The following is a 25,559-nucleotide window of genomic DNA, read 5'->3' on the forward strand; positions in this document are numbered from 1 at the left end:
GACCACCTTCGATTTAATTTTTAAACTGACCTAGACAATTTTTAACTGGTCATTTGTCTAGTCACACCGCCTTTTCTATAATATTCGAACAGCTAGATTGGTTTTGGTTGCGAATAGATGAATCAAGGAACCTTCTACAAGTGTGTAGCCGAACAAGAATCACGGAACTGAACAAGAATAACGGAATCAAATAAGAATAAAAAAATCCAGAGTGGAATCACGGAATATTAAGGAATCATGGCGGAATCACGGAACCTGGCTAGAATCTAGAATCTTAGCAGAATCAAGAATCTTGATTCCAGATTCCTTGATTTGGAATCTCGTACACGATTCATCGAATTGACGGACCCCTCGGAAAAAAACTGCCTCCATGGAGCTGGCAGGGCTACCGACATATAGTTAAAACGTAAAGTTTTAGTGAAAATTACGCCGTGGTTTTTGACTTGCGGTTTTCAAGATACCAGATATTTTTGCGTTATATTGTTTTAAAACAATAATGGATCATGCCTAGTAGCTCTAAAAATGTTTCTAAACGAAAGAAAACTAAAGGGGAGTAATATAATTTTGGCTTATCTATTGAAATTCCTTATTTCTCATCCTGCTATGGAGCCCGATTTTTCCGACTTCCGGCGCGAACTCAGTAAAAGCCTCACGAGAAAACGGGTTATCGAGAAACGCCGAGATTTCGAATCTAGGGTACGTAGTTATATTATCTTTGCTTAGACGCCCCGAAATTTATCTAGACCTACATTTCTTATATCTATGATTGGAGCAGACAAAAATATTGTTTTCGACCCTTAGTAAGTGAATTGCATACCTACCATTAAAATTACTGTCTTTTTCTTTGTAAAAATTAAAGAAAAAACTGTATAATTAAACTACATTTTTTAAATCGTTGTTTTTTATGGGAATTTTCAGGGTATTTTTAAATTTAAAATGGGTAAAAGTGGGTATTTTATTGTTTGATTCTTGTGGGAATTTTAAGGGTATTTTTGAATTTTTTATTGGGTAAAACATAGAAATCTCATAGGTAATTAGAATGCTGCCGCCTACGGCCGAGCTTGTCGCCAGTTCGTTTTGAACCTTCAGCCGTAGAGTGGTTCCGCCAAGGAGGATAATAATCCTCCTTGGTTCCGCTACTATCGCGGAGCTAGGTGACGTCATTCTCTCTGGTGACCTTAAATTCTTGGCAGAACCACTCTTTAAGCTCTTTTTGGCTGAGATCTGGCTTCATCTGCTACGGCGTTTGGACCATTTGCCAGTTATACGGCAGCATTCTAGTTACCTATGAGATTTCTATGGGGTAAAAGCAGGGTAAAAGTGGGTATTTTTCAGCTTATGTCTGGGTAAAATAATTTTTTTGAAGTGGAAGCACTGGTACCTCAGTTAGCCTTCCGAGTTCCGATTTAGGCCAAGCTTACCGTGTCAAAATATTGGGAAAGCGAGTCCCCTTAAATTCTTGGTCCATGGTTTATGGTGCGCGTAATTATCCTAATAACGTTTTAGGGTTACGAGAACAGGCGAAAAGAAACCACCTAACACGCGAGGCAGCTATTTCGAATCTATGGTACGACTTACGTGATTTATCGTCGCGTCTACTAACTTGGATAGTTTAAAATTTTCAAATTCCTATGAAAGAACAGAAAGATGCAGCATTTGAGCAGGGGTTTCATCCAATAGCGATTATGTTGTCAGTTACCACATGCAATTATATTTCCTATGTAAAATATTGGTAAATTTTCTAATGTTAGTTATAGGTACTGAATTAGTAGTTTGATTTTACCACGATAATATGGCATCCACTTTAACCACATGTACTGACAGCTCCCAAGATACATGTACAAGTGAAACGAGTACTGGACATACCCCAGGTATAATACCTTTTCTGTATTTATAATCTCCATTATAGATTTTAACAAATACTGGCCCAGGCCCTAGAGCAATTTAAAATCAAAAACCATTTTATTTATCAGGCTGCACCTTAGCTTTGGTAGTATAAACTATCGGTTTATATTAGTTGCAAAACAATGACTTTGCTGGTATGGAAAATGGTTCATCAAGCAACTTTTTTCTTGGACACAAAGGAAGAAATTAGTAATGATGTAGCTCTGATCATTTATTTGTTAATAGTTTTGCTTACTAGCATCGTTTAATAGTGAATCTTCGTGGTGTTGGTACTTACTTGGGTGTCTTATATTTTAACATTTCATACGTTCAGGGGCACCCGCAGAAAGTTTCTTTTTTGTTAATCAATTATTGAATATCTTAAAATCAAAATGTTAACATGATAACCTCAAGATTTTTTACCTGGTCAAGTACAATCCCTTCAAAACAGATGATAAATATTTTTGCACAATGTTAGGCCAAATTGTGGAGAAAAGATGATTGTGTTACTGGAATGTTGGATAATGCAGCTTGATAAAAAAAGGTTGAAACAAGGTCTGTTTTGAAACCATGTGAAATTTAAGGAGCTAGTAGATAATTGACTCATTTTGATTTCAGTGCTTATGAAAAACCACTTTATACTAATGTTCGTATGGGACCCTGACCCTGAAAACCCTGACATTTTTCCCCAACCCCAACCCCTACCGAAGATAAAAAATAAAGTTGGGGGTGTTGCGTTTCGGAGTTTAATTTCAGAAAGTTTGGAATTATAAACGAGCCTATTATGTAAATATTTAAATACTGTAGAATTTTTTATTTGGTCATTTATTTTACTAAAAAACTTTTTCCACGAAATTATTTTGATCTTTTAGGTATAAATAAGCCAGTATATTTTTTTGGCGGTGGCCTTACCTGATCCAAACTATTTTTTTCGGGGATAGCTTAACCCCGACCTTGAATTAATTTAGACCCTGTACAAACACTACTTTATACCCCAATCCTCTCTAGCATGATGGTAACAAAATACAAAAAATTGTAATATAATTCCTTACATTTTCTCCAGGACCAAATGGGGAAAACACTAAGGTTAAGTACTCATTGAATTTCACAAGGTTTATTAGTCGGTGGGGCTAACCATGTAACAGCAAAATCTAATTAAATCATTGTGCTCTGAAGGAATTTTAAATTAAATAAATTATACTTATATGAAGCTTGATTAATCTGTTAATAGGAAACAGATTTTTGTCTGGAACACATTGTTTTGATGGATGTATCGTATTTGACATTTTCACTATCAGGGCTAGTGTACCCTTATCTCTTCTATATATGTAGGATGACACAGGCTGTATTTGAAGATGTTTAAAACATTTAATTTAACCAGCCATTTGTTCTGATCACTTAACAATATTTAGTTTAGGAGATGACACACCATCAGAAATTTCTGGTATTAAAAATAATTGAAATAATACTTCTCGTAGGTGTGTTATTGGAAAAATATTTTTTAGATAATAACTAAAAAGCCTGTACATTGTAAACAGTGGTGTCGCCAGCATTTCAAAACTGGTGGCGCTTAAGCCATAAACACTGGTCAGGGGCGTCCCATTGAGTGATATGGGGGAGGGGGGGCTCCCAAAATGGTTTGTAAAGCTAAAACATTGAGGAATTTGAGGCCGACTAGGAAGAATTAAATTTTTGATGCCCAAGAAACTTTTGAAACTTTGGAAAAATTCTGAATTTAAGGAGGCGCTTTTCGGAAATTTTACAGGTGGCAAAAGCGCCACCTAAAACACCCTAGTGACGCCACTGAAAGTAAAATAGTACACATAATAAATTAGTATATTTATTTCAGACTCTTCGCCAAGTGTAACGATGGGTGCTATTAAAAGTGGGGGATCTGGAAACATTACTTTAAGTGGCAGCTTTGCTGGAGCTGGTTTGCCTCAAGCGACTGGTTTGGTGCTCTCAAACCAAAGTGTAACGAACATGGATTTACTACAAAAGAGAAGGAGCTCATCTCGGTCTATTAAAAGAAAAAAATTTGATGATGAATTGGTTGAAAGTAGCTTTTTTAAAACTGCTCGAGGTAGCAGTGGTAGTGGTGCAAGTGGTGGCCTTGGAAGTAACAGCAGAAGTGGCCTTCCTGGAAGCATGGTGGGGGTTGGTGGAAATACTGTAGATCTGTTTCCAAATAGTACTGGTACTTTAAGTACAGGTATAGATAATTTGGTTAAGGAAGCTCCAACTCCAGCAATTGCAGAGAAAAAGAAGGTAAGATAGCCTTTTCACCAATTCAATTCTTGTACATTTAAACTTTTAAAGTGTGCTTCATATATTTTTTCATTTACCTTTAGCCTTCCAAGTCCACTCCTAAAAGACTTAAGAAAAGCAAGGTAAGTACTCTTGAAACCACCAAAATAAAATTGCAATAAAAATTTATATTTAAATATTACTTTTTTTAAATATCTGTGGCTTACTAAGATTTATCATACTTTTTTAAATACCACCCAAAATGACGCTGCATGCTTCAATATTTTGAAGTTAGGAAATCATTTCAGGGCTTTTTGAGAACTTTCATATATTTGGCATATTCAGAAATGTTGTATAGACGGCGCCAGTAGTCAGTTCTCAAGAGAGAGGACCTGATTTCTACCTCGCATAAATACAAGCTGGCAGTTCGGTAACGGCAGTACCAGCGCTTTTGTTATGTAATAAGTGTGTGATAAAATATTAATAAATAGTTTGGTATAGTATAAAAATGAGTTGTATTTACTCCAAATAAAGATACAACAATTGGCGACAGATTTTGAAACGAATTCACGCTATTTTTGTAAGTTATAGCTGTTTTTCGTTGCGGTTAAACATTCCCCTCGTTGAGAGCCAAGGCTTAAGGATTACCGCTTTACGAGGCCGTTCTTTTGTTTGCTTTACTACGCTACTAAGTTCATTATGCCTACGCTTGACTCAATATTTTCTTGCAAACGACATTGTCGATGCGAATAAGCAAAAGTCAATATTTTTAACGTCAGCTGGACCACACATTTTTAATTTACTACACGATTTCCTAGCGCCAGACACACCCGACTCATCGAATAAGACGTATAAAGACATAATTGATGCTTTAAACGCCCACTTTTGTCCTAAACCTTCGGAAATTGTGGAGAGTTAGAAATTCCATGCTGCTCACCAAGAACCCAACGAACCTCTTTCTACATATATTGCGCGCTTGCGAAGACTGGTAGCCACATGCAACTTCGACAGATTTTTGGACAGAGCTTCGTGATCAACTGGTCATTGGAGTAAGGGACAAGCGGATTCAAGAACGATTTTTTGAAGAAACCACGTCAATATCTTTCGACCAGGCTATCGCTTTGGCCAAGTCGATTGAAGCGGCTTCGCAACATGCTCAATCTGTGACCGTCCAATCAGGTACTAAGGGACCACACGTTCATGTTAACGCAGTATCAACGTCAGCTAAGCCAAAGGGTCGGCAGAAACAATTTAATAACCAATCGCAGAAAGGTAATAAGAAATCATGTTCGAAGTCAAGTACTGAAAATAATCGAAATGCTAAGAATCGTGCTACCCAAGAATGTTCTAGATGTGGAAGATTACATTCCTTCAAACTGCCCTTTCATTTCTACTCAATGCGGGAAATGTAAACTAATTGGTCATTTAGCGAAGAAATGTTTCACGGATCAATTACGAGCTAAAAATAGCCCCGATCAAGCTACTAAACCACGTGGAACAGTACACTCACTAAGTTCCGAGTATACGTTGTTTCATTTACGTTCAATGCCACCTGCACCAAAACCAGTGGTATTAGACATTCTGATTAATGGAATACCATTTAATCTGGAGCTTGACACAGGCGCAGCTTACACTCTAATCTCATGGAGTAAATGGAGTAACTTTAACCTACCCGATTGTAATTTACAACCGGTGGAATTGAATTTAAAATCATTCACTGGTCACCGAGTCGAAGGCCTCAAAGTGACGAAGGTATTGGTTACGTACCAAGGCAAATCTGAAGAGTTAGACTTGCTAGTTTCACCAGAAGAATGCCCAAATATTTGCGGTAGAAATTGGATTTATTCAAAGTTACAAATCTTGAATTCGGTGAACGTTTTGGATAGCAAAACCTCTAACATCTCAGCCCAGCAGCAAGATACAAGACTAGCAACAATTTTGAATGCATTCCCGGACCTCTTCAAACATGAACTTGGTCGACTCAAGCATTTCAAGGCACACCTTGATCGTAAGGAAAACGCAACGCCAAAGTTCCTCGCTGCAAGACCGGTTCCTTACGCGCTAAGAGAATTAGTCGAGCAAGAATTGGACAGATTGCGTGCCTCAGGGGTCCTTGAACCAGTTCAACATTCTGAATATGCAACGCCTACGGTGAAAATTTTGAAGAAAGGAGGTAAGGAAGTCCGTATTTGCGGTGACTATAAAATTACCGTAAACCCAAACTTGGATACGGCATTATATCCAATACCGAAAGTGGATGATATATTCGCGAAACTAGCTGGGGGAAAGAAGTTTTCTTAATTGGATTTAAAAGACTCATTCAACCAATTAGAATTGGACGAAGATTCGAAGAACATTGTGGTAATAAATACCCACAAAGGTCTGTTTCGTTACACACGACTACCCTTTGGAATCTCTTCGTCACCGGCGATATTCCAAAGAGCGTTGGAAGAACTTATTAAGGGAGTACCCTGTAGCGCGAATTTCAAAGACGACATTGTGGTCACGGGACCGAACGACGACGAACACCTTACAAATTTGAGAGAAATCCTACGAAGACTGAACGAAGCAGGACTATGATTGCGATTGGATAAATGCCAATTTTTCAAAGACTCAATCGAACACTTGGGACACAGGATTGACAGCGAAGGCCTTCACCCGCTTCAATCTAAAATGGATGCTATCATGAAGGCACCCGCTCCTACTTCGGTGGAACAGCTGTGATCATTTATCGGTCTTTTCTCTTACTATGGTAAATTTGTTCCTAATCAAGCTACTTTACTCGCGCCCATGTACAAACTGCTTCAGAAAGACACTCCCTGGAGTTGGGACAGTGAACAACAATTAGCTTTCCAGACGGCTAAAGAAACTAAAGGCTTCTTCGTTACTAGTCCACTATGACCAAAACAAAGAGCTTATATTAGCTTGTGATGCCTCTCCTTATGGACTGGGTGCAGTTTTGTCACATCCAGGTACTGATGGACCCGACCGTCCTATTGCATTTGCGTCCAGGACCTTAACACCAGCGGAGAAGAATTATTCTCAGTTGGAAAAAGAAGCACTTTCCTTGATTTTCGGAGTAGCCAAGTTTCGCGATTATCTTCTCGGGCGATCGTTTACACTCTTAACTGACCATCAACCCTTAGTCTCATTATTATCGGAGAAAAAGCAAATACCATGAACCGCAGCGTCAAGAATACAATGCTGGGCATTGACTCTCGCGGCGTATACTTAAACAGTAAAATATCGCAAAGGCAAACACAATGGTAATGCGGACGCGTTAAGCCGTTTACCTTTGCAGACTCTCGATGATGACCCTCCAATCCCGGAAGAACTCGTTTTACCTTTTCAATCTTTGGACGACAGTCCTATAGTCACAGCATACACGATTCGCATAGAAACGGATAAAGACCCTTTACTTCATCAAGTACTGACGTATGTTAAAACGGGGTGGCCAAAGAAACAACCTACACAGCTGGAAGATATTCGTTATTTTTGGATGAAACGTGGTGAAATTTCTGTCATGCATGGTGTATTATTATGGGGATCGAGAATAATTGTACCACGCACACTCCAAGGAAAGCTGCTGGAAGAATTGCACAGCACGCACCAAGGTATGACAAGAATGAAAGAACTCGCTAGACAGAAAATGTGGTGGCCACTGATTGACAAGAATATAGAACATTGGGTACAAACTTGCGAAAGCTGCCAACAATACGAACCAATGCCTCCAGCCAATGTTTATTCTCCGTGGCCCAAAGCTAAGGCTCCGTGGGAGAAGATTCACATGGATTGCGCCGGACCAGTCAACGGAAAAATGGTTCTAATTGTCGCAGGCTCCTATTCCAACTGGATCGAAGCAATTGTTGTCCATTGAGCCACAGCCACGTCAACTGTTATCGAGCTCCGGGAGTTATTCGCTAGATTTGGAATACCGCAAACGGTAGTATCGGACAATGGTACGCCATTTACGAGTATCGAAACTGTTCAATTCCTAAAGAAGAATGGGGTAACGCTAATATTTACGGCTCCGTACCACCCAGCTTCCAACGGGCTTGCAGAACGAGCAGTCCGCACCATGAAAATGGGTATAGCGAAGCTACATACAGACGATCTATGAACGCAACTCAGTCGTGCACTTCTAAACTATCGACGAACTCCCGTAACGCCAAATGGACTATCTCCGGCCGACATGATGTTGATTTACCCTTTTAGAAGCCGTTTGGATCTTATTAAGCCAAAGCCAAGGGAACAAATTAAACCATCTGGCAATGAAATGTCACAGTCAAAATTCCACGTAGGTGACACTGTTTTCGCCCGAAATTTCGGTCAAGGGCACAAATGGTTTCGCGGAGAAATATCAGCAAATCGTGGAAACACCATGTTTGATATCCAAACACCAAATGGTAGTATTCGACGTCACCGTGATCAGATACGCCCTCGTACACCGCTTGAAGAACCGACACGTCACTGTGAATTGAATTCGGATACGACCATCACAAATGGAAACGAATCAGACGTTCGAGAGAATAGTAACAACCATTCTTCGGAACCTTTACCATCTGGTCAGCTAGATTCAAATGTTTCAGTTCAGGATGTTACCACTACCCAAACACCCCAAGCGAGTACTCAATTACGTCGTTCCAACAGAACCATGAAACCACGCATTTTAATGGACTTGTAAACTATAAAACAAAACAAAAAGAAAAAGGTAGTGTTGTATATTTGTATAGACGGCGCCAGTAGTCAGTTCTCAAGAGAGAGGACCTGATTTCTACCTCGCACTTTTGTTATGTAAAAAGTGTGTGATAAAATATTAATAAATAGTTTGGTATAGTATAAAAATGAGTTGTATTTACTCCAAATAAAGATACAACAAGAAAGTATTGAATTATTATTTTCTTACAGACTGCACAATCAGTTTTGACAAAAGATTTAGGACGATGGAAACCTTCAGATGATTTAGCTCTTATTTTATCAGTTCAAAGGGTGAGTGAGTTTACAATTTATCATATCTTTTATGATCATGCCCAAACAAAAAATCTTATTTCTTTAAAATATCAAGACTACAACTCGAACCAATATACTGTTATTTTTTTAACAAAAAGACTATGCTAACTATAGGAGCTAGGGAAAATTGGCAATGGACAAGTTTGGTCCTTTGACCAGCTTTGACCAGGCTTAACAACAATTTTAATTTGAATAAATCCGTAGAAAACTATTTCCCCCAAAAATATTAAGTGCGATGTCGTTTACCATAGAAATGTTTTGCCTTATTTTGAAATTACTTTTCATATCATAAATTCGCAAATATATTACTATAAAATTAAATAGAAATTTAAAAGTTAAAGTTAATTTATTCAAAATACTGAACATTATTTTTGGAAAATAGAAGAATTATGGTCAATGGAGGTAAGTGTGATCACCTCCTATTATTTCCCCAAATATTATTAGAATAAAATATTTGATGAATGGATATTGAAATATACTTAACTATACACATTTTGTATATTTTCAATATTAATTTAAATTAAATTTAGTTTTTAAAACTTTTAGTTGAAAAAACGTTATACTCTTCTACTTGTGTTTAGAGATTTTATGCTCAAAAGAAAAGTTTTGGAACTTTTTGCTATTAATTTGAGGTTTTCAAAATTTAATCTGGAAAAACTTTCTAAATTTGAATTGTGGGGTAAGTGTGATCAGTTAAATTTTGGTTAAATAATTTATGGTTTATTAGACAACTTTTTAAAATTTTCTTGATGTAAATTTATTAAAAAAGGAAAGGTTAAGCTTTAGCTAGCTATATAAGCATCTGCATACTTTAGTTTAAAAAGATTTTATTTTATAGCTACGAATAAATATAGCTTTATTGGGACACCATATATGTCATTTCATTGTGATTGGTCAAGGATTTCACGTTTTCACAATTACCCAACCCCCTATCACACTTGTTCCACATTTTGGCAGTAAGTGTGATCAGTAACAGAGTTAAATTGAATTAAATTTGATTTCGTAGTTGTGTTGGATAAAGTGACCATATTAATGGTACCAAACTACCAATTCTTAAGAGGGTGCTATTTTTATTTTAGGAGTAATTTCAACTAAACTCAATTAACCCTATATTGTTTTCCTTCAAAAATTTAAGAAATTCTGATAAGCTTTATAATCCCGATAAGCTTAGATTAGGAGCAACATCACAGCACCCCACACTAGGAGTACGCAACCCATCAAAAGTTGTCTATTTTCTTGTTTACAGTTTTCATTGGTTAGCCCTAAAACTCTATACTCATTTTAGTTGGGGAAAAAAAACATTGAAAGAAATGGAATCTATACAACATTAAAAAAAAATATTACTTCGCATGGTATTGTTACTAAAAGAATTATTAAACAGTTTTTAAATTTTGATATCATTACATATTAGACAAATGATTTGGAAGCAGTTCATCGAGGTGTTAAGTTTTCGTGTCGATTTACTTTGCAAGAGATCCAAGAAAGGTGGTATGCTCTACTTTACGACCAGGCTATTTCAAAGTAATTTATTTTGGACATTGTAAATAAAATTATTTGGGGTTTGTAAAAATAACTTGGTTTTCCAAATAAAAATCCAGGGTGGCTCTATCAGCTATAAAACAACTACATCCTGATGGTATCGCTCAAGTTCAAAGTAAAGCCCTATACAGTGCAGAGGAAGAGAAAATTTTAAGCAGTATTATGTCTGTAAGTCTGTATTTCACTTATTCATCCACTATGTGGTTGTTAGTCCCCAACTTGCCAATAGAAAGAAATATATTAAGTAAACCAAATTGTTATATTTGTGTGTAGGAAGAACTTATTCGCTTATTACTCTTGGACTAAAAAGATAACTCTTTTAGCTTTTTTTAGCCTCACCTATCTAGTTGTAGAGGGATTGAGGCTGTTATTTTCACTCTTGACGTTATCGGTGATGGTGGTGAATACACCACGGCACTAGCTCCGAAAGGGACTCCATTAAAAGTTGATTACTCATCAACGCCACTTGATAAAAATTTTATTGATTCGTTGTTGGTATTAGTTCCCTCTATCTAATCATGCCAAAGCAGCAACGTTGTTATTAATCAAAGGGGGTTTTGATGTCCCACAAATGCAAAAGTTTTTTTTATTAATGAAAGGGGAGAAGAGCTAAAAACATGCCCATTCGCGCACTTCGACCTGTGGTACATTGTGCAACCCCTAACCTTATGACTTAAAGAGTCCGATATCCGACACAAAACGGAGAATCCTCTTGGCCACCATATGCTCAAATCTTTGGGCCGCGTAATAATCGCACCTACAAAGCACATGTTAGGCGGTTTCCTCCTCAACCTGACATGCCCTACAGATTGGATCATCATTGATTCCAGTCAAGTAAAGATGTCTGTTAAGAAGACTGTGACCTGTTAGTAGGCCAACTACCAACCTAATATTAGATTTGGAGAGCAAGAGCAATTCCTTAGCTCTCTGCCTAGAGGGGCCCCGGGATAAACTCTCTAGCCTGCCTTTGGCCATCCATCTCAAGCCAAAGCTTAGAGATAAGGCCACGCACTATACTAGAGGGAATAGGAATGGCATGTTCAAGACCAAAGAACCCAGCCTCTGCTCACTTCTTGGCTAAGACATCGGACTTTCCCCAAACCAAACCCGGCCTAGCTGGCGAAGAAAGGGATCGATGGGGAAACTTCCCTAAATAAAAACCTAGGCGAAATCGACGCCGCCGAGAAAAGCAAAGGAGGAGGTCTCCGATGAGGAAGACGCCCCCCCCTCCTCTGCAAGGTAAGAGACCAAGGGGGAATGAAACTCCGGATTCTCAGGTCTCCAAAAGGTCTAAGGTCCATGACCAGACCTATAGTGAGACCTTAAGTTCCACAAAGATGGCCATTGCTATTGATGGATATCCCATGAAGACCATCTCTAAAGAAGAGATGTGCACCATCCAGCAAGGGATTCTGGAGAAGATAGATGGGATACCCTCAGGTGACCCTCTACCTCGATTCTGGAATTTCAAGCTGGAAGGAGGCACAGTCCACTACCTGTGTAAGGATGTGTATACTTCAGAATGGTTGGGGAAGGAGTTTGACCAGAAGGAGTTGGTTCCAGGGGGGTCATTACTTTCAGTAATGAAGGTAACAGACCTGCCGAAACAATTCAAGGTCGCCTTCCGAACCAAAGATGTGTACACGAGGGACGCTAACGTCCTTCTACGCAGACTTAAGACTTTCAACAGCGCGCCTAATACGCAATGCTTTAAGATCGTCAACAAGTCTGAGGTTCTGACTGCCATCCGCTAGATTTTTCAGATGGATGGAGAGTCGGTCAAGGCCATCAAGAAGCGGGTCATAAGAGCTGAAACCGGCTTGGACAGGGGTTTCTTTAAGATACTTTTTGTTCGTAGCACGGACAACCGACACCCAGGGCTTGTGCACCGATACGCAAGGGCATTCATTCCGCTCTCAATGTACACTTCTAGGGATATTGCCACGGTAAAACTCATTATTTCGTCCACGGACGGTGGTGGGGTGGATACTATGGCATCGGCATACCTAGTGTACGACGATGCTCTCCCCCTCCCCTTCAAGGGGGTTGGCCAGTTTGGTCAACTACTGTGAGAGCTTATCCTCCATTCTGGATTTAAATCCCGCTTGATCTATTATCCGACCTAAGCTAAGAGATTGGCAGGCTGCGAAAAGAAACTCTGAGGCTCTTTAATAGGGCAAAAAAGGGGTGTGATTGGGATGCCTATAAACGCACCCTACCACCTATCACAAGGCTATCCGTGATGCTAAGAAGGCTTTGTGGAGGAACTTCTGTGAGAACATAGCAGATGTTCCCAGTACGGCCAAATTAACGAAATTTAGGCACACGAAAATACTAAGCATCTTTACATCATTAGGTTGAAAGATTGTAGTTTTTCCACGTCTGGTAAGGCCACTTTGACACATATGTTAGATGTACACTTTCCGGACTCTAAGGTCACCAGTATTGGTGGCACTGACACTCGGTTATTGGCTTACTTACAGGCCATTGCCCTCTAAACAGACATTTTACCCGATTTGCAGAGCTTGTCTAGCTGAGGAGGAAACTGCCTCACATGTACTCTGTAGCTGCGATTACTATACGGCCCAGAAGTTCGGTATTAACCTGAACCAGCTTCATCCTGACTGTATAGCAAATGTGTCTGTGATCCGACAATGACGGTTTACTAGACACCTGCGAGTCAGAAATTAGTGCTGCAACATTATCTGTGCACAGCGTGAGATCAATGACCTCACTTCTGTTATGAGTAACAAAAGTTGCCCTTACCAAAAAATAAGTTGGTTTTTAGTTGGTATTCACATTTAAGTTGATATTAAGTTGGTTTTAAGTGGTCAGCATATTTCAGTAAACTAGTTAAGTTGGTAATAAGTTGGTTTTAAGTTGGTGGGAAAATGCCTTTTTCTTTAAGTTGGTGGGAAAATGCCTTTTTCTTTGAGTTGGTGGGAAAATGCCTTTTTCTTTAAGTTGGTGGGAAAATGCCTTTTTCTTTGAGTTGGTGGGAAAATGCCTTTTTCTTTAAGTTGGTATTTAGTTGGTTTTTAGTGGTCAGAAAATGACATATTATTTGTAAGTTGGCTTTAAGTAGGTTTTAAGTTGGTATTTAGTTGGTTTTAAGTTGGTATTTGTCTCAAATACCAACTTAAAGTATTTCCTAGACCACTTATTTTTTGGTAAGGGATGGTTCATTGTTCTCATTGAGAATATGAAGTTTGGTACATGGTGAGCGTTCGCATCACATCCGATTATGAGTTTCTTCCCGACCGCTCGCAGTGGTTAACCAATTAGGCTCGATATTTGTGCCGAAGATAGGACTTTTCTAAGTCATAGGTCAGGGGTGCACAATGGACCTAAGTTCGAAGTGCATGGTTGGGCATTCATGCCTCCCCGCCCCCTTTCAATAATAATAATAAGGTGGTCCTTGGGTATTAGCCTAGCTGATTATTATTATTAAAAAAAAGGGAAGTAAGCAGATGCCAGTGTGAGTTCATCATTCCCATCACTAAAGGAGGAAATTATTTTGACCACTGCATTGTCCCTGGAGTTAAACATTTAGAGCGGAAGGGCATGAATGTCCTTGCCTACCAATACACAAGCTCTAGGTGAAACGGAGTTATAGTCATAATAGACATTACCTGCACTATTAAGACCAAGGATCCTCCTCTTGGCAATCCAGGGTTTCTGAATTAGAGCAACATCAATTTGCTCCTTAGCAAGCCTCCGACAAAGTACAGCGGAGGCTGCGTTGCAGTGGTGAAGATTTATTTGCACCACCTTAATGCTCTTGCGACGAGCCTAGTTTGGAGGTTGACTAGTGTTGCCGCCCCCCCAGTGGTGAGTGTGGAGTCCACACCACTCCTGCTGGTTAGGTTAGTTCCACCAGTCTCCTCCACTTTTGCTCCATCTGGCTGAGCCACCATGCCTTGGACCTCTTCACCGTCTGATATGCAGAGGTCTCTGATGTCCTCTGTTAGCGTGTCCTCTTCCGAGTTGTCACCTAACATAGGCTCTAAGTCCTCTGGACCTGAAATAACAGAGTCGTTAGACTCGGATTCAGCCACAGGTGTAGGATTAACTACACCTTCTGCAACAAATATCTTAAAGATACACCTATCCAGACCTGTCTCGGCAACAAATCCTGTCGACCGACTCACCATCCGTTTGAAAGATCCAACAGATGGAAGTCAGTTCTTCTGTTTTGCCCAACATCTTCCAACAGTTTGTGTTTAATGCACTGTTGAAAGTCTGAAGATGCCTCAGAAGGACTTTAGGGTCCTTTGTCCAGACGTCCCATGTTCAGAGAGCAACCTTGAAAGGTTTCGGCAGGTCACTGGCTTTTTTGACCAAAAGCCTCGTTCCCTGGATAACCTGTGCGTTCAGGTTGAACTCCTGACTTAACCAATTACCTGTGAAGTGATCCTTACACAAGTAGATTAAGGCACCCCCATTTAGCTGGAATTTCCAGAATCGAGGAAGAGGGTTACCCGAGGGTATCCTATCTATCCTCTCCAGACCTCCACGCTGAAGGGTTCCCATTTCCTGTTCAGTTAGACAGTTCGAGGGAAAGCCATCTTTTATGATGGCCATCCTCATCGAACCGACAACTTCACTGAAAGTCTGATATTTAGACCTCTTAGCAGCCAGTTTTTGGAAGCTTGGCGAGTCATGGTCTGACTCTCTTAATCTCTTATTTGAAGAGGAGTTGCCCTTTACAGGGTCTTCTGCCAACTTCTTAAATCTTTCGGCGCTCGCTCCGCTTGCGATTGCGAGCCTTAGAAGCACTTACCCTGCTTCCTTTAGTCTGGGTATTGTCTACTGTAGACCCTTGCACCAAATTCTGGGTAGACCCTAGCAACATGGGCTCGGTATCTTCCGAGACTAACCCTCGACCTGAACTTGTTGAAGAGAGGGTAGTATCCTGAGATACACCCTTCCCCTGGTTAGAGCCGGGTGCTGTCAAAGAGAGACCCTTGGCAGATGGTTTTTTGTTTTTTTCTATTGGAATTCATAAAAGAGGAAAGTAAAAGGTCACCGCCCTTAATTCTCTGTCCGGGCGGAAGGGTAAAATACAATGGGGTGTCACCGGGTGCCTCGAATGGATCGTTAAACGATACCGTAATTTCGCTTCCCTGGTACCACTCGGTCCTCAGCACGATACCTCACAGAGCCTTAGTTGGCTAGCATGAAAGGTCACCCCTCCACCACGAAGAGGTATTAGGTTGCAGTTTATGGAAGGGAATGCAAAAGTTACTTTTAGGCCCCAAGTATCTAATATGTATAACATAGGCCTAAGTGGTCACTACTAATTCAACATGTAAATAACCCTTACCAAAAAATAAGTGGTCTTGTAACTTTTTAAGTTGGTTTTAAGTTGGTATTTGGAACAAATGCCAACTAAATACCAACTAAAAACCTACTTAAAAACCACTTTACACCAACTTAAAACCAACTAAAAGCTTTCTTAATAAAGACCACTTAAAACCAACTTAAAACTTACTTAAAAAGACCTCTTAATAAAGACCACTTAAAGCCAACTTATAACCTACTTAAAAATTATAAGTAATTATCTGACCACTTAAAGCCAACTTAAAACCAACTTCAAAAAATGAGTATTTTCCAGCCAACTTAAAAACAACTTATTACCTCTTTAAATAGTTTATTAAAATATGCTGGCAACTTGAACCTACTTAAAACCAACTTAAAACCAACTTAAATGTGAAAACCTACTAAATACCAACTAAAAACCAACTTAAAACCAACTTAAATGTGAAAACCAACTAAATACCAACTAAAAACCAACTTATTTTTTTGGTAAGGGAATGTATGATATTTTAAACTTTTACTTAAATGGAATAAATAATAATAGACCTGTTACTAGCAATCATGTTTGATTTATCCGCCTACTTTCCAACAATTTCTCAAAAACTACTGAGGTGACAAATATGAAATGGGGTATGAAAAACTCTCTCAGACGCGTTCCCTGTATGGGCCCTTGGGAAGGGGGTATATTTGGGCCCGTGATTTCTCAGCGACCACAGAGCCCACAATTACGATAATAATTAAAGGGCAGGAGTGAGGCTGCTATTATGGCGTGTGCCATATTGTTTTTATCACCTCTTATTTTACCTATTAACTATTGCTAAAAATCAGCATTTGAGTTAGGAGTGAATCATTTTGCTCCTGATAAAAAGTATTTTTAGTGTCAATAAAAATGAAATGCGGTATTGATGTAGCCTGCTGCTTCAATATTGGTTAGCTAATAAAACAAAACTGTACTTTCATAAATTATCCGAAAGAGTACCCTTACCAAAAAATAAGTTGTCTAAGAACTACTTAAACTTGGTTTTAAGTTGGTATTTGGAACAAATGCCAACTAAATACTAACTTAAAACCAACTCAATTTCACTTAATGGAGCCAACTTAAGGCCAACTTGAAACCAACTTAAAAATATGTAATTTTCTGACTACTAAAAACCAACTAATTACAAACTTAAAAAAAGAAGTATTTTCCAGCCAACTTAATAACAACTTATTAGCTCTTAAACTAGTTTATTAAAATATGCTGACCACTTGAGCCTACTTAAAACCAACTTAATGTCAACTAAAATGTGAATACCAACTAAAATCCAACTTATTTTTTGGTAAGGGAAATCAGGTTTTTTTTAAACACTGCTTTATTATACTTTTAAGCTAATTTTCACTTTTGTTTATCCATGCATACATATTACAAATCAACTGAAAATTAATATGAGTATTATTACAAGCCTCTCGTGACCAGAACAAAGTTTTAGTTTTGGTATCGTTTTTTACAAGTCTCACCAGAACGAAGTTTCAGTTCAGTTTCATTATTGATTTTTTATAAACGCAGGGTGACCAGGAAAATGCCTCTAAAATTTTATAGAAATAATAGGAAATTTTCAAGTGAATTCACTTATCAAAAAATAAGTGGTCTAGGAAATACTTTAAGTTAGTATTTGGAACAAATACCAACTTATAACCAACTGAATACCAATTTAAAACCTACTTAAAACCAATTTACAAATATGTAATTTTCTGACCACTAAAAACCAACTAATTACCAACTTAAAGAAAAAAGTATTTTACCATAAACTTAATAACAACTTAATTACAACTTATTACCCCTTTTAACTAGTTTATTGAAATATTCGGACCACTAGAGCCTACTTAAAACCAACTTAACGTCAACTAAAATGTGTATACCAACTAAAATCCAACTTATTTTTTGGTAAGGGTTAAAGGCAAATAATGAAAATCGGTAGCTAAAATAAAGTGAAATATAGGATGAAGAAGGGTACGATGACGGAATGTTTTCGGGTTATATACTACATGAGAAAACCTAAGGAATTTATAGGAAGGTATTGAAAATATAGGAACTGTTGTCACCTTGTAAATGATTTAGAAATGTAATAACTTTGGTAAGAAAATGTGCAAACGTTTTGGAATAATTTTTAGTTAATTAAAAAACCTTATTAGAAAACCATTGTTTTTTTAAAATCACTTTGTTTAAACCATGATTTAAACCATTGTGGTTTAAACCAGCCAACAATGAAAACAGTGTATTATTATTTTCACTATAATTTTGATTTACAACAATTTGGAGCTCGTTTGGTTTTCAGACTAATTCGGTATTCTAGTTGTTATTTCAAAAGCAATTCAATTAAGACGTAAGTGCAAAATTTCAAAGGGGTAAGGGTTTCACAACGAAAGCACTTGATTGTTTGACTGCATTAATGCAATGCCTTATTTTCTTAAATTAGTCAAGAAATATGTCCCTTTGCTCACTTAAAATTTCATGTTCTGTCTTAGAATATCAATAAGCAGTATTTGTTAGAGTACTCCAAAATAATTGTAAATACCACTGCTACAACTATACTAAATATTCTTCAATAGACTAGCCAACCAACAACTGACACATTTCAAGATCTGCTTGTGAAACATCCTGAGATATTTTTAGCAACTAGAACTCCTAAATCTCTGTATTCTCATTGGACATTAATGAAGCAGTACCATTTGTTACCAGATCAAATAGGTCTGTGTTTTATAAAAATAACTGTGTGATTTGCGACAGAGCTGGCTTTCAGAATAGTTATGTGCCTTTTATTTTAGTGCAACCACTTCCTAAGGGGGATCAACTTTCAAATTTCTCTGATGCCGAAGATATGTTGGAAGACTCGGAACTGCAGTATGTTAGACTATTTGGTGGCATTGTTTATACTTTTATCTGCTAAGCTTCAGTAATTAATTTGATGATGATACTTAAAAAATCTCATTGTTTGGTATTGTTTAACAATGTGCTTCTCACTTGATGTAGCTTCATTTTATTAGTTGAGTTGTAGCAAAGATAATATAGACCTTGTACCTTAGATTAAAAAAGAGCTTTCCAGTTGAGGTTTACAGTTTTGTAACAAAGCGCTTACCCACTCCCGGCAGAAGCTCGAGAAGATTGCTGGCGTTACAGATATTTTGAAAGGCTTTCGAATAAGCATAGATTAGAAAACTAAAAAATAGTTTTGAAGCATGATTATACAATATACTTTCCCTTCACTGGCTGAAATGGAACATATTGTATATAAATATAATGTACTATTACATTTTCAACATTTATCTAATATATTGTAAAATATTTTAGTTAGGTTTTCTTTTTTGCACCTCTATAAATCCATACAACTTTTTTAAATAGTTACTTGTCTTCCAGCTCTAGTATTTAAAGCATTTTTTGGATTTTTTCAAATTACAGGGATGCCAAAGATGAAGCTTTAGAACATGGTAAATTTTAATTTTTATAATCTATTGGAATAATTTTTTTGTGAAGCTACAATTGCCCCTTTTTTTAAATAATATATTTCATCATAAAGGTTATCCAAGTAAAATGTTTCAATACTTCATTTCTGATTTTTTTTTGGGTTTATTGGATACAATAGGCCATTCAGAAAATGTCCAGATGAAATGGTGATTTATTGAATTTACATCAACATTTGCATCTACCCTATTAAAATTGGCTCAAAACCTGTTTCTTGGTTTTTTTAACCTTAAATAGATTGCCAATTTTCTGAAATATTAACTTTGACATTTTCAACGTACTATTTCGGATTTTACAAATTCTAACCCCCTCTGTATTTTTCATATTTATTGATGTAGATACATAATTTATTTTTCTTTTTGTAGATAGTATGCTATGCAATAAGGAAATAGCTTTTTAAGCTACCTAGTAAATTTTGATTATTTTGAAAATTTAAAAAAATAACCTTTTTATTTCACTATACTTATTGAAATATCCAAAAACTGTTAGAAATTTAGGGTTTGTGTCCTTGTTCCAATGATATGGCCATTTTTTTTAGCCCACACAATTTGGAATTGAAAATTTTAAAATAATACTTCTACAACTAAAAACCACTTTTTAACTCGATAAAGGTTAAACTTTTTGTAAAAATCACCTATACAGTATCTATGCTTAAAATTACCCTTTTTTGAGTAAACCCCAGGAGATAAAAGTAGATTCCTTTCAAAATTTATGAAATTATCATGTAACTGATCTGGTAATATGATAGGGCTCAAGTCGATTACAGTACACAAAAGTGCCACTATAGCAGTCTCAGAGGTGTGGCCAGGGGGGAGGGAACAAAAGGGTCAGTTTGTGGGATTCTTGCCTCTTGAAAGAAGTACAGGCTCCACACCACAGTAGCAACACATTAAAAATGTACCCTTAACTTGCAGGGTCCTCTTAATAATTCGGTATTTTAACTTTAAGAACTACTTATTATTTTTTATCCAAAATTTAGAAATGGTACTTTTGAATGTAGACAAAAATGTGAATAACATTAAAAAGCAAACCCTTTGCATGTGGTGATATCACTTGGTGAGTTTGTATGAAATGAAATTGGCAGTTGAAATGTTAGGCTCACATTTTAATAAAATTTAACTTTAACTATAAATTTAAGTTGTTAAATTTGATATATTATGCAAAAACTTACTGTCCTTTTCCCCAAATCCTTTTTTGTAAAGATTTGTTGAAACAAAATATTTTAAAATTGTAAAATCAGATGCTTTATTAATCAGTATGTTTTTATTATAAGCGCTCTTATTTTTTTCTTATTAGAACTGGCTGTAATTGATCGTAAAGCAAAGTTGGAGATCCGAAAACTGGAAAATGAGATTCCTAAGTGGCAAGTTCTTGTTGACACCATAACAGGTAAGTTTAGTTTTTTTATTCTATTTGGTTTTACACCATTTTTCTGACATCTATTTTTATTGAATTTATAATTTTTAGGTGTGAGTCCTCCCGATTTTGACAATCAAACATTAGCAGTACTAAGAGGTCGTCTAGTGAGATACTTAATGAGATCAAAAGAAGTAAGTAGATTATCTTCTGCTGTTTTGTATTTTGAAGTGAGCTGCCAGTATTTTAAAATGATCTTATACACATTTAAATTTTACAAGTTTCATAGCTTAGAGAGCATGTTTTCTACCTACTTATTTCCTACCTATTTGTAAGTAGCTTTCTGCTTACGGATCAGGGTCCTAAATTGGAGTATTACGCAAGGAGATTTTCAAATAAAATGGAAAAATTACCCTTAATATTTTCGAAAAATCAAGGAAGCTTTATAACAATTTTTGAACTCAACAATTCTATTAACGCCACCAATTTGTAGATTACAATTGGCCGCAACACTAAGGTTTGCAAAGTGGATGTTGACCTTTCACTGGAAGGACCAGCATGGAAAATATCTCGACAACAAGGGACTATTAAGTTAAAGAGTAGTGGAGAGTTTTTCATATTTAATGAAGGAAAGAGATCTATATTTGTTGATGGAAAACCTGTACTGCCTGAAAGCAAATACAAATTGAACACCAATTCTGTTATTGAGGTATGGGGTTATTATAAAGTACTTTTAAAATACCGTAGGCTCTAGATGGAAATTACTCCATTTTGTTAGTTTTTTTTAAATTTTCCTAACACCTATGTTTATTACCATAAGTCTATAATATTGTTCCATAAGTTTGTCACTTTGGGGAATATTTTACTGAGAGCTAGTAACGGAATGGCGTCATCACAAGAAGGAAATCTTCCCTAGCGAGGCGCTGTCAAAGGTTACATGTGACGTGTTAGCAAGCAGACGCAAAACGGCGATGAAGCCCGTAATGCAGTCTGTTTAGCTCTCAGTAAAACTTTTGCATGTGAAGAATAGGAAGTGTTACACTTATGAAACAATATTATACACTTGTGTTATTACTTACACACTGTGCTAATACAAGTAGAAGAATTCTTCTGGGACCATATTATATTATATTTCGGAAATTTTCAATATTTCTGTGGATTACCCTAGATTTCTATTATTTCTCCAGATTTCTTAAGGTTATTTCTCTGAATTTTTTATATACACAGCTTACGTTAGTTATGTTTGAGATGAAATATTTTACTGGCTATTGCAAGTAGTAGCAAGCTCTTACCTTATTTTCATAATTCTTATTGTGCCATTATTTATTATAAATTATTCAGTTCTACAAATGACTGATCTAGCTAAGCCTGAGTTCTAAACATGACTAAGTTGTTTTGCCTTAATAAAAAATAGCTTCTATTACAAAAAGCGTTGCTTTTGAGGTAGTAAACATTTTAAACTCTTTGAGAGGCGGTTCCTTTCTCAATATGCTGCTTTTAAAAAAATTGTAAATTACGTAATATTGTAATTGCTAATTTGCCATAAAATACAATGAAATGAAAATGTTTAAATAATTACAGCAGAATTATGTAATGTGATTTTTGCTGTTCGTTAGTGTCTCTAAGTGACTCCAAACACAACTAAAATACTAGTTCCATAAGTCTATAATTTTGGTTCATAAGTGTGTCAGATGAAAATAAGATAAAAGATAAGTGCCTTTAGCAAGAAAAATAACACTTATAAATTGAAGTCCAATAATAATTTGGGGTGAACTTAAAAATGATTCTCAGTAAAAATTTTACAAGTGGAAGATAGTGACTAACTAATGTGAACTTTAGCCATAAACATACGACTAGACTTAAAGCTGTAGGTGCACAAAGCTTGATTTACTTGTGACAATAATAATGAGTAACATAAGTATAAATTTGTAATATTTGTTAAATAGTTTGCAGGTCTGAGATTTATTTTCTTAATCAACCAAGATCTAGTTAATGCCATTCGCCAGGAAGTGTCCAAAACATCTAGTTAGCATTTTCTGTAAACAGTTTTCTGGTATAAATATTCTGTACATAATATTGTTAATAAACTTTGACGATAAGTGAACTTTTATTACTGTGTTTTAAATTTATAGGTACACACAGTTTTTACAATTTTTAATGGTTTTTACATTTTTCTTTCCAATAAATCTGTTTACAGTTCCTCCGTTTTCTATTAATGAAATGTGTAGTAATTAAGCAGTATTTTCAAAATAAAACTCTGTGAACATGGTGGAGGTAATTGTCAATTTGATGTTTACACGTTACCATGCCAATAATCAAACTATGTACTTAATTGCGTTCTTAGAAGCATATAAATTCTAGTACAGTTTGCACAAAATTATTAATGTAGAATTTAAAATTTTATGTAAATAACTGTCTTATATGCTATTAAAGGTTGCAATTGGGTATAGTATGGCAACTATGGGTATGGGTTTTAATTTTTCTTATGGGTGTTTAATGAATTTCTCGTGCCTTAAATTTATAATGCTCAAAATTTCTTTAAACAATTTTATTGAGAAGTTGAAGTATTACATTTTCTGTTTTTAGTTTTTCCAAAAGGAATAGAAAAAAATTAATAAATATAATTTAAAGATTTAACTTGCAGATAATTTTTTTTTTACATTTTAAGAGAAATATTTCTTTTATAAATTATGCCAAACCCGTTAATGTATATTATTTTTATCAATTTTTCCCCAAATAGAAATGAACTATAATTGTACCCAAAATGCTTTTATGCTTTTATGCTCTTATTCGATTTGGTTTGTGGGCTTGGGTTTCCTTGAGATAATCTGTCAGCTGAGCTGCGAACTGGAATTCCTAAAAGTTCAGAAATGTAGGCTGTTTTTGAAACCAGTGGTGTTTGTTCTTGCGGTATTTCTACAATGGGGGATTGTTGTATTTCTTGGGATAGTACTCTAGAATCAACAATGCTTTGTTTCTCTTGAACAACTACTATTGCGGGACTTCCAGACTTTTCCTGCGAAACCTGATCTTCAGCCAAAGTGACTATCTTGGGTTGCTCTAGTGATGATGTACTCTCTGTTTGTTGTATAATTGGACTGGAAGCAGTTGGTTTGTTTTGTCGATTAGATTCGAATGAAGTTGGAAAAGCTGGTTCTTGTACTATTTCTTCTAAATTAATTTTTGATTGCTGGTGGAGAGGGCTACTATCTTTCTGTTGGATTATGACGGTTCCTGTTGAAGTTTGGGGTGTGGCGACGAGAGTTGGTAATCTGATCAATGGTTGTGGACGAATAGAAGGTTGAAAACTGGATGGTGCAATAGCTTGAGGTTGAACTGGAACATATGTTTGGGGTCTTGGTAAAGATGTTTGACGTGGAGAGACGGGAGGTGGTAATCTGATCTGTGATTGTGAACGAGTGGTAGTTTGAGATCTTGGTGGTGAAATAGCTTGAGGTTGAGCTGGAAAATATGTTTGAGTTCTTGGTAAGGATGTTTGACGTGCAATTCCAATAGATGGTCTGATGACGTTTTGTGGAATTACAAAAGCTGGTCTAACTGGTTGCACTTGACCTTGAGAAGTAAGATCATAATATATATTTCCTAAATCTGCGCTTCCTGGTCCGCCTAAGAAATCTAAGTCGTCTTGTCCATCAAAATATAAAGTTTGTGGTCCAGTTTGAGTAGCTGGATCAATTACTACTTGTCTCTGATCATTTGGAATCACTGGAATATATTGTTCATATTGTGGCGGAAGTAAAACGGGTTGCAGAGTGTTGCTCCTTAATCGAAAATTATTGGGTTGTTGTCTGGCAATTGGCCTTGGTACGTAAGATCTTGGAATGTTTGAGATTATCCCAGTAAAGGGTATTGGAGCAGTAGATGGTATTTTTCGAATTATGGGCGAAGCTGATCTTTGAGTTCCAGCTTGAGGAGTTGCAACACCAGCATTAAGTAGCGTGGTTCTAGAAAGTGAATCTCTTGTGGGAGTTTTGTTTCCCACTGGTATGTTTGACAATGAGCCTCGAGGTATTGTTTTTCGCACTATTTGCACTGGAGCACCTCCAGAGGACCGTGACGTTAGCAATGAGGACGAATCTCTAATAACTGTTTTTCCGGAGTTTCGTAAAGCTGGCGAGGAAGCTGAGTTACGTATTACAGTTTTCCCAGAATTTCGTATTATTGGTACTGAGCTGATATCTGCAATAGAGGTTTTTCCGGCACTTCGCAGAGTTGGCGCTGTTGCTGAACCTCGAATTATGGTTTTCCCGCCACTTCGCAGTGTTGGTGCCAAACCAGAATCTGCAATGGAGGTTTTTCCAGAACTTCGAAGCGTTGGTGCTGGGGCTGAGTCTCGAATGATGGTTTTTCCTGCACTCCTTAGTGTTGGCTCTGGGGCTGAATCTCGAATGATGGTTTTTCCGGCACTCCTCAGTGTCGGTGCTGGGGCTGAATCTCGAATGATGGTTTTCCCTACACTTCGCAGTGTTGGAGCTGGGGCTGAATCTCGAATGATGGTTTTCCCTGCACTTCGCAGTGTTGGAGCTGGGGCTGAATCTCGAATGATGGTTTTCCCTGCACTCCTCAGTGTTGGCGCTGGGGCTGAATCTCGGATGATGGTTTTGCCGGCACTTAACAGTATCGGTGCTGGTGCTGAATCTCGAATGATGGTTTTGCCGGCACTTCTCAGTGCCGCTGCTGGGGC

The 25,559-nt window shown here is 37.1% G+C and overlaps 1 protein-coding gene across 2 annotated transcripts; it reads left to right on the forward strand.

Annotated features, from left to right (window-relative positions):
* The first annotated feature begins 1,433 nt into the window (after positions 1–1,433).
* Positions 1,434–22,964, forward strand: Rcd5 (microspherule protein Rcd5). Of its 2 annotated transcripts, XM_090172272.1 has the most exons (14): positions 1,434–1,690; positions 1,752–1,871; positions 3,734–4,152; positions 4,236–4,274; positions 9,040–9,120; positions 10,553–10,662; positions 10,740–10,848; positions 18,589–18,727; positions 18,805–18,880; positions 19,436–19,464; positions 20,795–20,887; positions 20,966–21,048; positions 21,348–21,563; positions 22,801–22,964. In XM_090172272.1, the coding sequence occupies exons 2-14, from the start codon at positions 1,793–1,795 to the stop codon at positions 22,882–22,884; spliced, it is 1,557 nt and encodes a 518-aa protein (XP_090028398.1). In that variant the 5' UTR covers positions 1,434–1,690; positions 1,752–1,792; the 3' UTR covers positions 22,885–22,964. The 2 variants fall into 2 exon arrangements, with proteins under 2 accessions (XP_090028398.1, XP_090028397.1); XM_090172271.1 differs by having other exon boundaries at positions 1,434–1,871.
* Positions 22,965–25,559: the final 2,595 nt, after the last annotated feature.

The sequence above is a fragment of the Leiobunum rupestre genome, chromosome 4, assembly GCF_980474605.1.
Source record: "Leiobunum rupestre chromosome 4, qqLeiRupe1.1.hap1, whole genome shotgun sequence".
Classification (NCBI taxonomy): Eukaryota; Metazoa; Arthropoda; class Arachnida; order Opiliones; family Sclerosomatidae; genus Leiobunum; species Leiobunum rupestre.

Bases quoted from the DNA above. Each gene is read 5' to 3' on its own strand.
- Rcd5 (XM_090172271.1), top strand. From the start codon at position 1,793: ATGGCATCCACTTTAACCACATGTACTGACAGCTCCCAAGATACATGT. The intron at 9,121-10,552 runs GTGAGTGAGTTT...ATTACATATTAG, and splicing joins TTATTTTATCAGTTCAAAGG to ACAAATGATTTGGAAGCAGT. The intron at 18,881-19,435 runs GTATGTTAGACT...TTCAAATTACAG, and splicing joins TTGGAAGACTCGGAACTGCA to GGATGCCAAAGATGAAGCTT.